Below are 13,471 nucleotides of genomic sequence, written 5' to 3'. Positions count from 1 at the left end.
TTTCGAGTGTTTCGTGGAGTGTCGAAAGTGAAGTAAATTGTCGGGCGTTCGTGCCAACATTTGTCGTCAGTCGGATGCGATGTATTGTGCGAAGTTGTGTCGTATTTAATCGTGCTTTGCATCTTTTCCGCTGCCTCGAGTTTCTGACGCAGAAAGAAGATTATTGCAAGAAGCAAGTGCAAATCTTGCGAAGAAAATGCAGGCTCAAGTTGAAGAAAAATATATTGATTATTTTAGATTGCCACCTCAATTCTTTGATGAATTATTAAAATTAGTCGGACCTGTTATTACCAAAGAACAAGTAATTTAATTTCCCATTTCGCCTGAAACTCGACTAAACATTTGATGAATTAGTAAAATTAATAAATTAATTATTAATTAATTAATTAAGTCTTTTGTTTTTCTTCGTGACAACACGTAAAAGACAAATACATGCGCATAAGTTATTCCGCTAAAAATGGAAAAAGAAAACGGCGGAATCGGCAGAATAAAACCGCTACCAATCACAAACGTTCCGCAGTTCTGTCATTCCGTATCCCATGTGAGCGCACCCTGACAGCACGCCACGCGCCCTTACGTAATCCGCGGGCTCTTAAATTCATGTTTCATATGTATATCGAACAACAAATAATATGCACTTATCTTTTATGACAATTATTAATTCTGAGAAAAATGTTTACCAAAGTTGTAATGATATAATAATTATTTTTAAAATAACTTTATTAAATTACATAAGAATAAAGTACAAAAAATTATTATAATCATAAAAATATTTTTTTTCTAAATACATTTAATTTTGCAACGTGCGCTCTTCAGAACATTTAAAACAATGCAAGTAATCGAAGAGTAATGTAGATTATATGGACAAAGATGTTTTAAGAATTATTTGTTTTTGTCTTACCTCCTAATTTAGTACGGAAGAGAACCATAAAATCGTGAACTTTATCTGTGGTATTCGATGTTGGCTACATAGCTCGATATCCTTATTTTATGCGGACCCTAAAGCACTCCAAAACTAAATTGCAGCCGTGGCCGCTACCAGGCAAACCTGAGCATTAAAACAAAAAAAAAATAATAATTTCACAATTTCGCGGATATTTTCGAATTAATCGATAAATGTTCTAGCAAACTCTACGAGAGCGACACACAACAATATGGCGCCTGCTACGGAGAATCTCGCGGACTTTCAGAAGGAGATTTTTGATAAAATTAGCAAGAATGAGGTGTGCGAGCTCAAAACATTGTTGGCACAGAAGAAAGTCAAAATGGACTTCGTCGATGAGAACGGTATGAGCCCGCTCCAACACGCCTGTTATAAGGGAAACAAGGAAATCGTGCAGCTGCTGCTTGATCAAGTAGGTTATGTTGATTGTTTCACTGATATTTTATGCCAATAGTTATGACTCTGAAAAGTACTCTATTATAAATTTAGTTATATTTTATAAAGAACATTTACATGCGTTTTTCGTGATGAAATTGTGTCTCTTGTTTTCGAAATTATTAATATATTTATTAAATCATCTAAAAATCTTTGCACTAATGTAGATTAACTTTAAATTCAGTTTAATTCACTTTTTATATTTTTTTCTAGTTTTAAGATTTAAAAAAAATAAGGAAGTGAGCTAAATCAAGATTAATATTAATCTACTGTAAACGACCTAAGAGATTGATGTAATTGACTTCATATAGTTGACTGTAATATATGAGACTTGTCCATTTGTTCTAGGGCGCTGACGTGAACGCGTGTCAACACGAACACGCGTATACCGCTCTTCATTTCGCTGCTTTAAGTGGAAACGCCGAGCTGTGCCATCTTTTAATGTCCCATGGAGCACGCTTGACTGCGACGAACAGTGTGGGCAGAACAGCTGCTCAAATGGCAGCGTTTGTGGGAAATCACAACTGTGTGGCAACTATCAACAACTTTATTCCGAAAGCTGATATAGATTACTACATTAAACCACAGGGTTTACAAGCTGAGCCGATGCTTCCACCACATCTAGCTGATTATTTACATAAATTTATAATGCACGTTAATGTGAATCCTGTACGTGTGTGCATGAATTTGCAGAGACTTCCTGCACTTCTGGAGAATGCAGCAAAAGTAAGGCACAGTATATAAAAAGATAAGATAATATTTGAATGCAGTTGATATATATGCATTTGGTATACGAAGATATTTCTTGATTTGATGAGAAGAAACACATATATTTATATTCATTAGTTATTCATCTTGGCATACTTTCTTTTCAGGTACAAAAAGTATTAGAATCCATGCGCTATAAAGAAATGACGCGCGGTGCTGAAATAAATGAGGTAATGGCCTTCAAGTATCATTATCTCAGTTGCGTTGTGGCCGAGGTGTTGAAATGTCAAAAACGCCAAGAAGCTATGAAGGCGGAGAAAGGCGAGAAAGGAAATGAGGAGAGCGAAGAAAAGAAATCCGACACTGTGGAACTTTTGATACGAAGGTTTTTAAAGTGTAACAAGAACGACAGCTTACCGGAGTATCAGGAGGCATTTCTGAGGGAATCGGTAAGAGAGTTTCCATTCCGAGAAAGCACGATTTTTCGCCAGATGGTCGCTACATTGGCGAGCACGGATCCACCGTCCGCCGTTTCAGTGATCTCCGCTGCGATTAACGGGCAACGAGGTTTCTACGATAACGCCCAGACTTGCGTGACTTGTAGCGAGGACAAAGCCACTAAAAAGTGCAGCAAGTGCAAAGCGGTGCAATACTGTGACAGAGAATGTCAAAGATTGCACTGGTTCATGCACAAAAAGGCATGTGCCAGATTGGGTCAATCTCCGGCAAACAACGGAAAGCTCACGGATGTAGATAAAGAGCAGATCAGTAACGCTGTCGGTTCCAGGCTACAAAACTTAACTGTAAAATAAATATGTAATGTGTACAGATTTGATGTTAGCAATTTGTTTGGATCTGCATTATATCTGCAGATGTTTATTTTTTTCCTGTATATAGCCGTTCTATGTAGAATTGGTGGATCTCCATATGATTGTGCCTATCATATTTGTGGAAGCTATAACATTACGCCACTATTTTTCGTGTAGGTAAAAATTATTGAAAATGTGTAAATTTTCGTTTAGTAGTCAATCATGTGTTTATGTCGATATTTCATTTTTTCAACTTTCAATCCGTGACAATCAGTTAAAACGTTCAGCGAGGAATAAAACAAAATTAAATCATACAAGTTTTTAATTGTACAAAAAAGTATTTTTTTATTCCTATACGCGATTCTAAGCTGCCGAACTTATGAAACTGACTGATTTTTATATGGTTTCCTATTTATACACTTGGACAAATGAAATTGCCAAATATACTTATAAGTTACTATTATTCTTGATGTATGTATGTACTCAGTTAAACATATCTGTTTTGGAACTGTGTTTTTCCAGGAATCTTTATTGTGATCTGTCGGAATAAAGCACACTTACAACCGATATAATATAATATAATACATCCTCTCCAGTATATTGCCGCTAATTTATCGAAAAGTATTTACAAATTTATTAATCAATACATTTTCAGTAATATTGCTCTTAACCGCAAAATCATTAATAAAATTTACATTACAGTGCTAGAATAAGTTATATTTATCGAGATTACTCTTTTCAATCACATTTAAAAATTAAATTTATTTTTGCATAAATTTTATATTATATCAAGCGTCTCGTACATATTATGATAATATTTTGCGTCTACCGATAACAGAACATTACGTGTTCACGCCACGTCTTTCATCATCATGTTAGACATCTTGTCGATCGTAAAAGAACATATGTACGTACAAATACTCTCTTAAAAGCAATTTCTCAGCGCAAACGACCATGTCTTTCACGCCCAACTTCGACGATTTTTGCCAATTTGTTCCAAGATTCAAATTCAATTGGCGGGACTTTCTCTCTGCGCTAAGCCGCGCGGACATCTATGAGGCTTCAAACTTTCACTTCAAACACCGGATCCGATCGTTGCGTTTCGCGTTGCGTAAACATTGCAGCAGTATTTTTCGGTGGTACACACACATGTCATAGTATCCGTAATAATACCCTTCATAACACACTTCATAATTTTCTGTTTTCTACACATGAAAAAGATAGACACGATATTCTTAAAAATAGTACTTTTTATTTTTAATAACAAAGATACAATGTGTTTTCTCTGATCAATTTAACACTAATAGTAATTTTATTTTGCGTATAACTTATACGCAACCAAATCAAATTTATTTATAATTAGCAATACGTAAGACATAATGCAAAAATTCAAAATCAAAATTTTTTAGAAGACTTGCTTTGGAAGAACAATATTAGTTTTTACTATGTGCCAACGTGAAGTTTTTGATAATGAAATTTCAAGTATATTAAAATTTCTTAAAATATATTATCTCAAAAGAAAATGAGAGATAATAGAGTTGATAAAAAAATCTGTTAGTAACGAAAAGATCTTTCTCGTTTTTAATTTTAATTCACTTTAATGATTATTGTTACTTCACACAGTTACTTTAAAAAATGAGATAATGAAATACGCTTGCAAATTTTTATTTACTCTTCCGTGAAAAGTTTCTTGTATTATTACATATTTTTTGCATAAATATTGTTTCTTAACTATTTTACAGAGTAAGCAAAATTCTTTTTGCTTCAAAAAATTATAAAGATAATGCAACATAATAAACTGTTGGATTAGGAATAAACTTATTTTTCATGGATTTACATAATAGCATAACATAAATCTGTATGTAGTAGTTATTGAAAAAATGAGTCATTTTATCTCCGTCTCTTTCTATGTTCATGATAATGTATGAGGTACTAATTTGGAAAGTGGTTTCAATGGCACGCTTATGTAGTCTATAACAATGAATGGGGTCAGAAACACTTCTTAGTCACCTCTTAGATCCTCTTCTAATGCCTATTTCTAACACAGATTAACTTTGATCTCAATTTAACCTACTCATCTTTCTTTAGTTCTAAGAATTGGAAAAAGTTAAGGAGTAAGTTAAAACCAAGATCAAAGTTAATCTACATTGGTAGAAATGGGCATTAATTACGAATATTAAAACAAAGTTACAATATTAAAACAAAGTTAAATAATGTTTTTTTTATCGAAAATTTTCTAAGATTAGGAAATCACTATTTGTTAAGAGATTATTTTTTAATAATCTCTTAACAAACAGTGATTTCCTAATCTTAATAAATTTTTGATATTAAACATTTTAACAATTAATTAAAAAAAAACTCTTTAGCTAAATAAAGATTACATTTTATTTGAAAGTTAGCTGTACAGACAGATTTGTAACTTCAAGTGTTTAACGATGCTTCAACAATTAAATTTGAAGCTATATTTCTATTTAAAAAGGAATGTTTTAGTTAGTAAAGTTTACACTTTATTTGAAAGCTGAATAGTAAAATTTTATTTTACTTCATATTTAAATGTCAATTCGCAAAAAATTCTTTCAAATTCCGAATTTAAGTGTAATTGTATCAATAAGATAAATCTTTGATTTTAAACACGCTAGCTAATCCACTAGTTAGTTTCGTGATAGTGTTCAGAATAGTTCCGAAACATCGCATATATATGCAAAGTAGTCATTCCTATGAGAACTCAAACGGACGTGAGATGATACCGTTGTCACTTACCGTTGTGCACTTGATGTATCGAATTGACTTTATGGCAGGTGAAGAGAAGGAACGTGACATGTGTTAAAATATACTTGTCGTCGATATCAGCAGCGGGCTTCGGTACTTCCGCCGTACGGTCAATCAATCCGTTTCAGCTGTCACGAATGAACCGTGTAATTTAGAATTTTATTCAACTTTATATAATGTATATATGCATCTATCTTTTTCCGTTTTGTTCTCATTGCATCACTGTCATAAATATATAATATGACTGAATCTTTTATTGCTATTATTTTACAGTATTACGTGCTTACTTTGTGTTTTTGACCGGCAATTCGTGCTCTTTAAATTGGAATCAGTGAAATCTTACTGATTTGCAGTACTCTATTTATAACTGTATAATATTTATAACTGATTATCTATGACTATTCTTTATCTTTCAATGATTCCGATTAAGAGAGAGGAGAGAGGGGGAGAAGAGTATTCTCGTTGGTTAGAATCACTGTATTATCACTAAAAGATTGTATCATTGATTAATGTATAGTTATAAGCACTGAAATCAGACTTATTGTTTTTCAATGAATAATATCTGGATTTGGATTTATGCCCACTTCTACCAATGTAGATTTTTTAAATCTCAATTTAACTTACTCTTTATCTTTTTCAAATTCTTAGAACTAAAGAAAGATAAAGAGTAAGATAAACTGAAATCAAAATTAATCTGCATTGGTAAATAGGCATTAGAGAGCAGAAGATACTATTATTTAAAGAGCAATAAATACCCTATCACGTGCATTTACTTTACATAATAATGAAATCTTATCGATTTGTAGTATTATAACTGTGATCAGTGACTATTCATTGTCTCAGTAATTCTAAATAAAAGAAGAATACTCTTACTTACCAAAATCAGTGTATTATCACTGAAATGCGATTATTCATTATCAGTAAATAATACATTGATTCCGATTTAGAAAATGCATTAGAAAATAAAATCTATGATTCTTCGTGACAATTCTGTGAAGTACAGTTGATATTCTACATTTTCACTTGAATTGCGTGAACTCGCAGACATGCTCGGAATTAGAAAATAAAGACGCGTATATGTAAATACGTCGTTCTGCTTTCGAACGAAGAGAAACACGTTCGAAAACAGGATATTCAAGATGCATTTGTATTTAACTTTTTGGAGACTTTCACTAACTCTTTGCATATTAATAATGTTATTATTACAAAGCGTTTTATTAAGTACTTTTTCAATTATTCCGTCGAATAATAAGATGTGGAATTTGTTCAAATTTTGTTGCAAACTTATTTAATTGCATTGTCATGTGTCACAAGGAAAAAAATTAAACCTAATATGTTTTATTTAGTAATATAAATTGTTTTGTATATATAAGCAAGAATATTAAACTTAAAAAAAAAATATATATATATATATATATATATAGTATGTTACAATATTGAAATAAAAATAAAAAATAATCCTATCAATATTTTTTCCTTTTGACTCAAGAAAATTATTATTGAATGGGTATACATTTTTCTTAATGAAACTATATAATGTTTTTTCACGTAAGCAAGTTTAACACTACACACACACACACACACACACACAATCTTATTTCAATATTTAATATTTTGAGACTAAAAATATTTTTAAAACAAGAATGTTTTTCTGTGTACATGTGATGTAAATCCTTACTTTTTACTGACATAATACAGAATCATAATAAAATTAACGGTGTTTGTTGAGCAATGTAAATTAACGTGTTCACATTAAGCTGTCATTTATCAAAAGTTGAATTATAGCAATGTTGTGTCATTCTTTCTTTCTCCAACAGGAAATCTCTATCGTCCATACTACCGTTGGGTCTTATGAAATTTCTCAAGGTTTAGTTTTTGGTCACTTCCGCAAGAGATATATCTGGTTCCTTAACCCACTTCCATAAATGTAAATAATCTTACACGAACATTTTCTCTTCTTGGAAGAACAGAAGAAAGGGTATGGGATATTTGAAAGTAACTACATAACATTATACGTGTTATGTATCTATGTACTTTATAATAAAAAAAAAATATATAAAAGATCTCATATGTTTTTATTCTTAAATTGTTTAAAATTTAACAATAAAATTTCTTTATCAATAAACGAATGAACGTTTTTAATTTCTTAGTTTCTTAATTTTTTTAATGTGATATATCTGAAGCTCTTTATGTATCTTTGTACTTTATAATAAAAAAACATAAAAGAATTTTTGTAGGAAATTTTTAATTCTTTTTAAAATTCAATCAATCATGGAATGTTTTTAATAAATGAGTGTCAAAATTTTTTGTTGATTTAAGATTTAAGGGATGCAAAACATACGATATTTAAATGTCATCGTATAACAATACACATATATTTATGCGCCTTATAATAAAAAAATATGTTAAAATTAAAATTATATATACACTGATGGATAAATTGTTTTAAATAAAAAAATTTATTTTTTTTTAAACAAAATATATGCAAGCATATATTTATTCCTTTTAAGTAAAAATATATACTTTTAAGCAAATAAACACGTTAACTTAAGTATACAACTTTATATTTTTACATTTGAATAATTATTTTACAAATAAGCTAATATTATTAGACTTAATTAAAATGTTTTCTTAAATTAAAAAAATCCGATTATCTTGAACGTAAAAATGATCTAACAGTAAATATTTTCTAGAACTTCTTTTGTTTAAAATTCAACTGTAGGATTTTTTAATGAGACAATTCTCTTTTTAACTTCTTATTAAAAATACGAAACACACTATGCATTTAACAGAGACAAATAAATGTGTATTTAACATTTCTAATGTGGATGTGATATTCATTAGACGTGAATCCACATGAATATTTATAATTTTTCCTTGTATATTTTTGTAACAATTTTCTTATCCACGTGCACGGAAATTGGTCAACAGGTCATCGAAATGTCAAGGCCGAAAATTTGGAGATCTCTTCTTGAACGGATGTGCGTTGTCCGGAAAGATCATTTTCATTAATTAACGAATGATATTCATTCAAGAGACCACGAAGAGATGATCCGGTATATCCTTGACTCTAATGTTTCTCGCGGCCGCGAATTACGCAGGTATAGGTGGGGAAGGTAAGGTTCTTGAGGAAGGGAGCCCGAAGAACAAAACGGATTGTAACGATTCGGCGACGAAGTTATCGCGGAACCACCGTGTCACTCGGTTCTCGAAACGTTGGCATAAAGCATCGACAACCGCGAAGACAACCCCGGCGAGATGCGTGTGCCCATAACGTCGATGATCCTCATGATGTCGTTTCTGATTACACAGGCCTTCACCGATATAATCGCGTGGCGCGAAACAAGGAGGGAGGGACCGATACGAGATGCGATCGAGAGCGGTGCCGCCGCCGAATACAATAAGGACGATTGCGTCTGGAGGCGTGGAAACGACCGGGATGTCTGTCCGGATCCGGATGTGCACATGTATCTGTATACGGTGGGCCGACCGCGACGACTGTTGGATCCCTTGGAACAATCCGACTGGCTGCGACTGGATTATGAGCCCACCAAGAATAACGTGATCCTAATTCACGGATATGCAGGTGATTCCGTCGGAGTCTGTGTTTCAATCTGAAATTTTATCTTGATTACTCGGGAAGTGTTCGGGATATCACTCGACGGGATGATTAAGAGTGTATACTTACTTATTAGGCCCAAGCAGGATTTCTGTGTATTTAGAATATGCGTTCCACTTAATGCTCGCAATGCTCCTGGAATTATTGTATCCAGGGTTGTTTATCAAATAGTAAACAAATGTTTACTAATATTGCGTTATACAGAGAGCACCTTTAAAGATCAAATAAAAAGAAGATAAATAATCTGGGTGATTCAACCATGCAGACACTGTCTCAATTTAGTAGAGGCTAAATATTAAACAATTTTTAAATTTTCTTCCAAAAGGGATTCCTGTTCAAAATGTTCTAGTCTCAATGGTCGAATTGACTTAATAATAATAAGCTGCCTGTTCCAAAAAGTAAAGAAATCCAGATTTGATCACTAGTTGAAAAGTTTTATTTTTTGAAAGGATTCTTATTGGCATTATTGCCATAAAAACAATGCTTATTAGCACCATTATTATTAAATTGATTAACATTGACACAAATGTTACGTTTTAGGTTGCTTTTTAGATATTGGAATTAAGAGAGCTTCTGTGCTTTATTTTATAAATAAATTCCTTTAAAAATAAATAGTAATTTACTTAAAAATGAATATAGCTGTAACTAAACATGAAATATGATAGTTACGTTTAGAAACTATCTTGTTATTCAATAACAATCATTTTATTATCCTTTTTATTAAACGCAGATGGATATTTGACTAGAGAACTATTAGTATACATCCTTAAATAATTTTATGCATATATGACACAATGCATATATGACACAATATATAAAATTACTTAAGACTGTATAATTATTTAAGGATGTATAATGTCTTGCAGTAATCTTTATATCATCTCCGCAGGTGGTGACGACATGTTGCCGATCGCGATATTGCGTGACGCTTACCTGAGAAACGGTAGCTACAATGTGTTTTTCGTTGACTGGGGTGCATTATGTGCCCGACCGTGTTATCCGGCCGCGGTGGCGAATATACGACCGGTAGCGAGGTGTCTCGCCGGCACTCTGACGACTTTACGAAATCTTGGCCTGCCGATCTCCAGGACCACCTGCGTTGGGCATTCCTTGGGCGCACATGTTTGTGGCATTATGGCTAATTATCTTCTCTTCAGAATGCACAGGTAAAAGCTTTGTAAACAGGCACGTTGGTAATTTAATATAATTTCACATCTCTACACTTAATTCCGACATAATTTGGCTGTTTGATTGTTCAGTGAGATAATGCAGAGCGAATGTGAAAAATGTTACATATTAATTTGTAAACACCAAAGGAAAATTATTGCAATTTTAAAAGCAAAGGCAGCAGCACACTTAAATTAATTCTCTTACATGTAAAATAATTGTTTCAGTTAAAATTGATTATTTATTTATAGTAGAAGTAAAATAGATCTTAATTAAAAAATGTTGTTATCTGAAAGTGCTAACTCTTTTATGATATTCTTCTATTCTACTCATTCTATTTTTTTCACACAATTTTCTTATAAGATATTTCTCCGAACAACATTGTTCTTTAAGCGAGTATCATACAATTTTTCTTCATCCCCTCATCTTGCTGTTTTAATCTCTTTAACATGCCTCGATCGTATCTATGTTATTTATGAGAGTTTAGTTTTAAAAAATTGTTAACATTCGAAAATGATAATGTTCAAAATGTAGATAATTACTTTGATTAATTTTGAGTGACACAAATTTGATTCAATAATTATCAAGCACTAAGACCCAGCTCTGCAAGTTCACTTAGAGCCCTTCTTTATTTAATTATGTTATTCACATATAGTAGTCTAGTTTCATTTATTTAAATTAATAAGATTAACACAGTACATATTAAAAACATGATGCGACGTTGTGCACAGGATAATCGGGTTGGATCCTGCGCGTCCGCTTCTCCGACCAGGTCTGGTGAACCGTCTAGACGCCGGTGACGCCGATTTCGTCGAGGTGATACACACCAATGCCGGGTACTACGGCGAGGTTGGTCGCGTCGGCCACGTGGACTTTTGCGTGAATGGCGGGAAAATACAGCCTTTTTGTGCCGACCGGGAGATGTATCAGCTGTGCAGCCATGTGTGGGCAGTCTGCTTCATGGCGCAGAGCGTGAACGATGGCGCGAGCATGATCGCGGAGTCCTGCTCCAGGAGATGTCCGTCGGGTCCAAGGATCGCCGCCAGAGCGGGAGAATACCTGATAATGGGACAGCACACTCCGACCAATGCCAGAGGATCCTTCTGCTACAGCAATTCCTATCCGCCGTACTGTCCTAAATACTGGAACGGTCACGGCGACGAGAGATGCTGCATCTCAGAAGTAACGAGCAATGAGGAGATAGAAGAGAACAGTGTAAAGTACGACAACTCAACGAAACACTTTAAATCGGCGAGGCGATCAAACTTCGATTTTGACGTAACACAACTCCGATGCATTAATTCAAGCAGACTTATCGGAGGAATTATATGTTATTAATAACATTAAATTTAATAAGTAAATTAAATGAAATTGTTATATTTGCAGAAGCTCTGTGAGATATGGTATGGCAATTTAAAGGTATTATTAATTTAATATCATTTTTTTATTAGATATTGTCTCTTGAACGAGCACTCTGAAGAAAAAAAAAGATATTCTTATTAAATTTATACAATTTACATATAGAGATTTGATTGCTTGCCACAAAAATGCACGAAAATGAACTCTATATTTGCGAATAAGATTGGCACAAGATTTCAGATTTTTTTGGCTTCTATCAGAAAGGAAGAAATTTTTTAAATCCATCTTACGCAGTTTAGAAAACTATTTCATAGTATTTTCATAGTAATTTGCATGTTGATAGACGAGTGAGATCTGTACGTTTACCTATTGGAAGAAGATACATAAACCGATTTGAGTATGCGAGGTCGCCGATTACGTATTCGTATTGCACGTGCGGCACGGTGCGGCACGTTCCGGAAAAATCCCGCGTTCGTAATACACCTGGCGATCCATACCGTTATATGCTCCACTGCCGGCGAACGTGTCCGCGACAATAATGAGCGATTGATCGATCGATAGATTTAGAAAGATTTTATAAAATTTCTCGTATCTCAAAAGACAGAATTTATAAACAATATTAAATTATTTACTCCACAAAAAATTAAAAAAAAGATTGTTGGAGTAAAATTTACATCAAAAGATTAAAAAGAAAATTAAAGCTTACAGAAGGACATAAGTTTTGTTAATAAGGAGCTACTCTGCGTAGAACTCCTTCTTTCCAAAATGGCTTAGATCATACCTTTCTAATTTTAGGCATAAACGATAGTTTAAAATATATATTACGGTATACACGTTATTTATCGAAGTAGAAAATATGTATCGTATTAAATTCTTAGCCCGTTTACAATCCTAATTTTTTAACTATAAATTTAAATGATTTAAATGATATTGCAATAAAACCGATTAAGCCGCCTAATATAATATTTTCTACTGTAACAATGAAGTTTACAATGTCAAGAAGAAGCGTGATGTAAATCTTAAAATTAATAAAAATTACTATATTTTGCTGTAGTTTTAAATAACTTTTGAACGTTAGATTTAAATAAATTTTTACACGAATATTTATAAGAATTTTATTATTATATGTAAAAATTTTAATTTATTTGATGATGCTACTTTCTCATAAAATTTGTAAATAAGTACTGTAGAACGTAATTTACACAAAAATCAAGAGTAAATAAAAAATTGAATAATTTTTAAATAAGTGAATTATGCTCGAATTTTACACAGATACTTAAACGTAATACTAGAATATTTTATGAAATTTTTATATTTTTGATGTTTTGAGATAGCCTAGTTAGATAGTTCAATGTCCATATTTTATGAATATAGAGGCGTTTAAAATTAAAATTACAGCTAAATCGTGACCCTTTTCAGACTTTGTTCCTAGATACTGCACGCGGAAAAATATCTTGTGCTATTAAGAAAAACTATTATTCAATTTAGGTTTTTTTTTAAATAATGCTTTTTTAAGTAATTTGCAAAAACTGTTTTTTTAATAATAATCTAAAGTGCACTTATTTACTTGAAACAATATTAAAAATAACCTGTAGATAAATAACATATAAAAAAAGGTATTTGAATTAAGTAAATATTACTTTTTTTCAAATATTTTATAAG

General features: G+C 32.3%; 2 protein-coding genes across 2 annotated transcripts; both read left to right on the top strand.

Moving 5' to 3' along the window:
* Positions 1 to 1,091: 1,091 nt before the first annotated feature.
* Positions 1,092 to 3,462, top strand: LOC105207493 (ankyrin repeat and MYND domain-containing protein 2). The gene is made up of 3 exons (XM_011176991.3): positions 1,092 to 1,355; positions 1,727 to 2,104; positions 2,254 to 3,462. The coding sequence occupies exons 1-3, from the start codon at positions 1,155 to 1,157 to the stop codon at positions 2,896 to 2,898; spliced, it is 1,224 nt and encodes a 407-aa protein (XP_011175293.1). The 5' UTR covers positions 1,092 to 1,154; the 3' UTR covers positions 2,899 to 3,462.
* Positions 3,463 to 8,416: 4,954 nt separating this feature from the next.
* LOC105193312 (phospholipase A1) lies at positions 8,417 to 12,898 on the top strand. Its single transcript, XM_011157720.3, has 3 exons — positions 8,417 to 9,250; positions 10,173 to 10,449; positions 11,182 to 12,898. Exons 1-3 carry the CDS (start codon positions 8,923 to 8,925, stop codon positions 11,786 to 11,788), a joined length of 1,212 nt encoding a protein of 403 aa, XP_011156022.2. The 5' UTR covers positions 8,417 to 8,922; the 3' UTR covers positions 11,789 to 12,898.
* The last annotated feature ends 573 nt before the right edge of the window (positions 12,899 to 13,471 follow it).

The sequence above is a fragment of the Solenopsis invicta genome, chromosome 1, assembly GCF_016802725.1.
Source record: "Solenopsis invicta isolate M01_SB chromosome 1, UNIL_Sinv_3.0, whole genome shotgun sequence".
NCBI lineage: Eukaryota > Metazoa > Arthropoda > Insecta > Hymenoptera > Formicidae > Solenopsis > Solenopsis invicta.
Note: the sequence above shows the minus strand (reverse complement) of the source record. Positions and strands in the feature narration are given on the sequence as shown.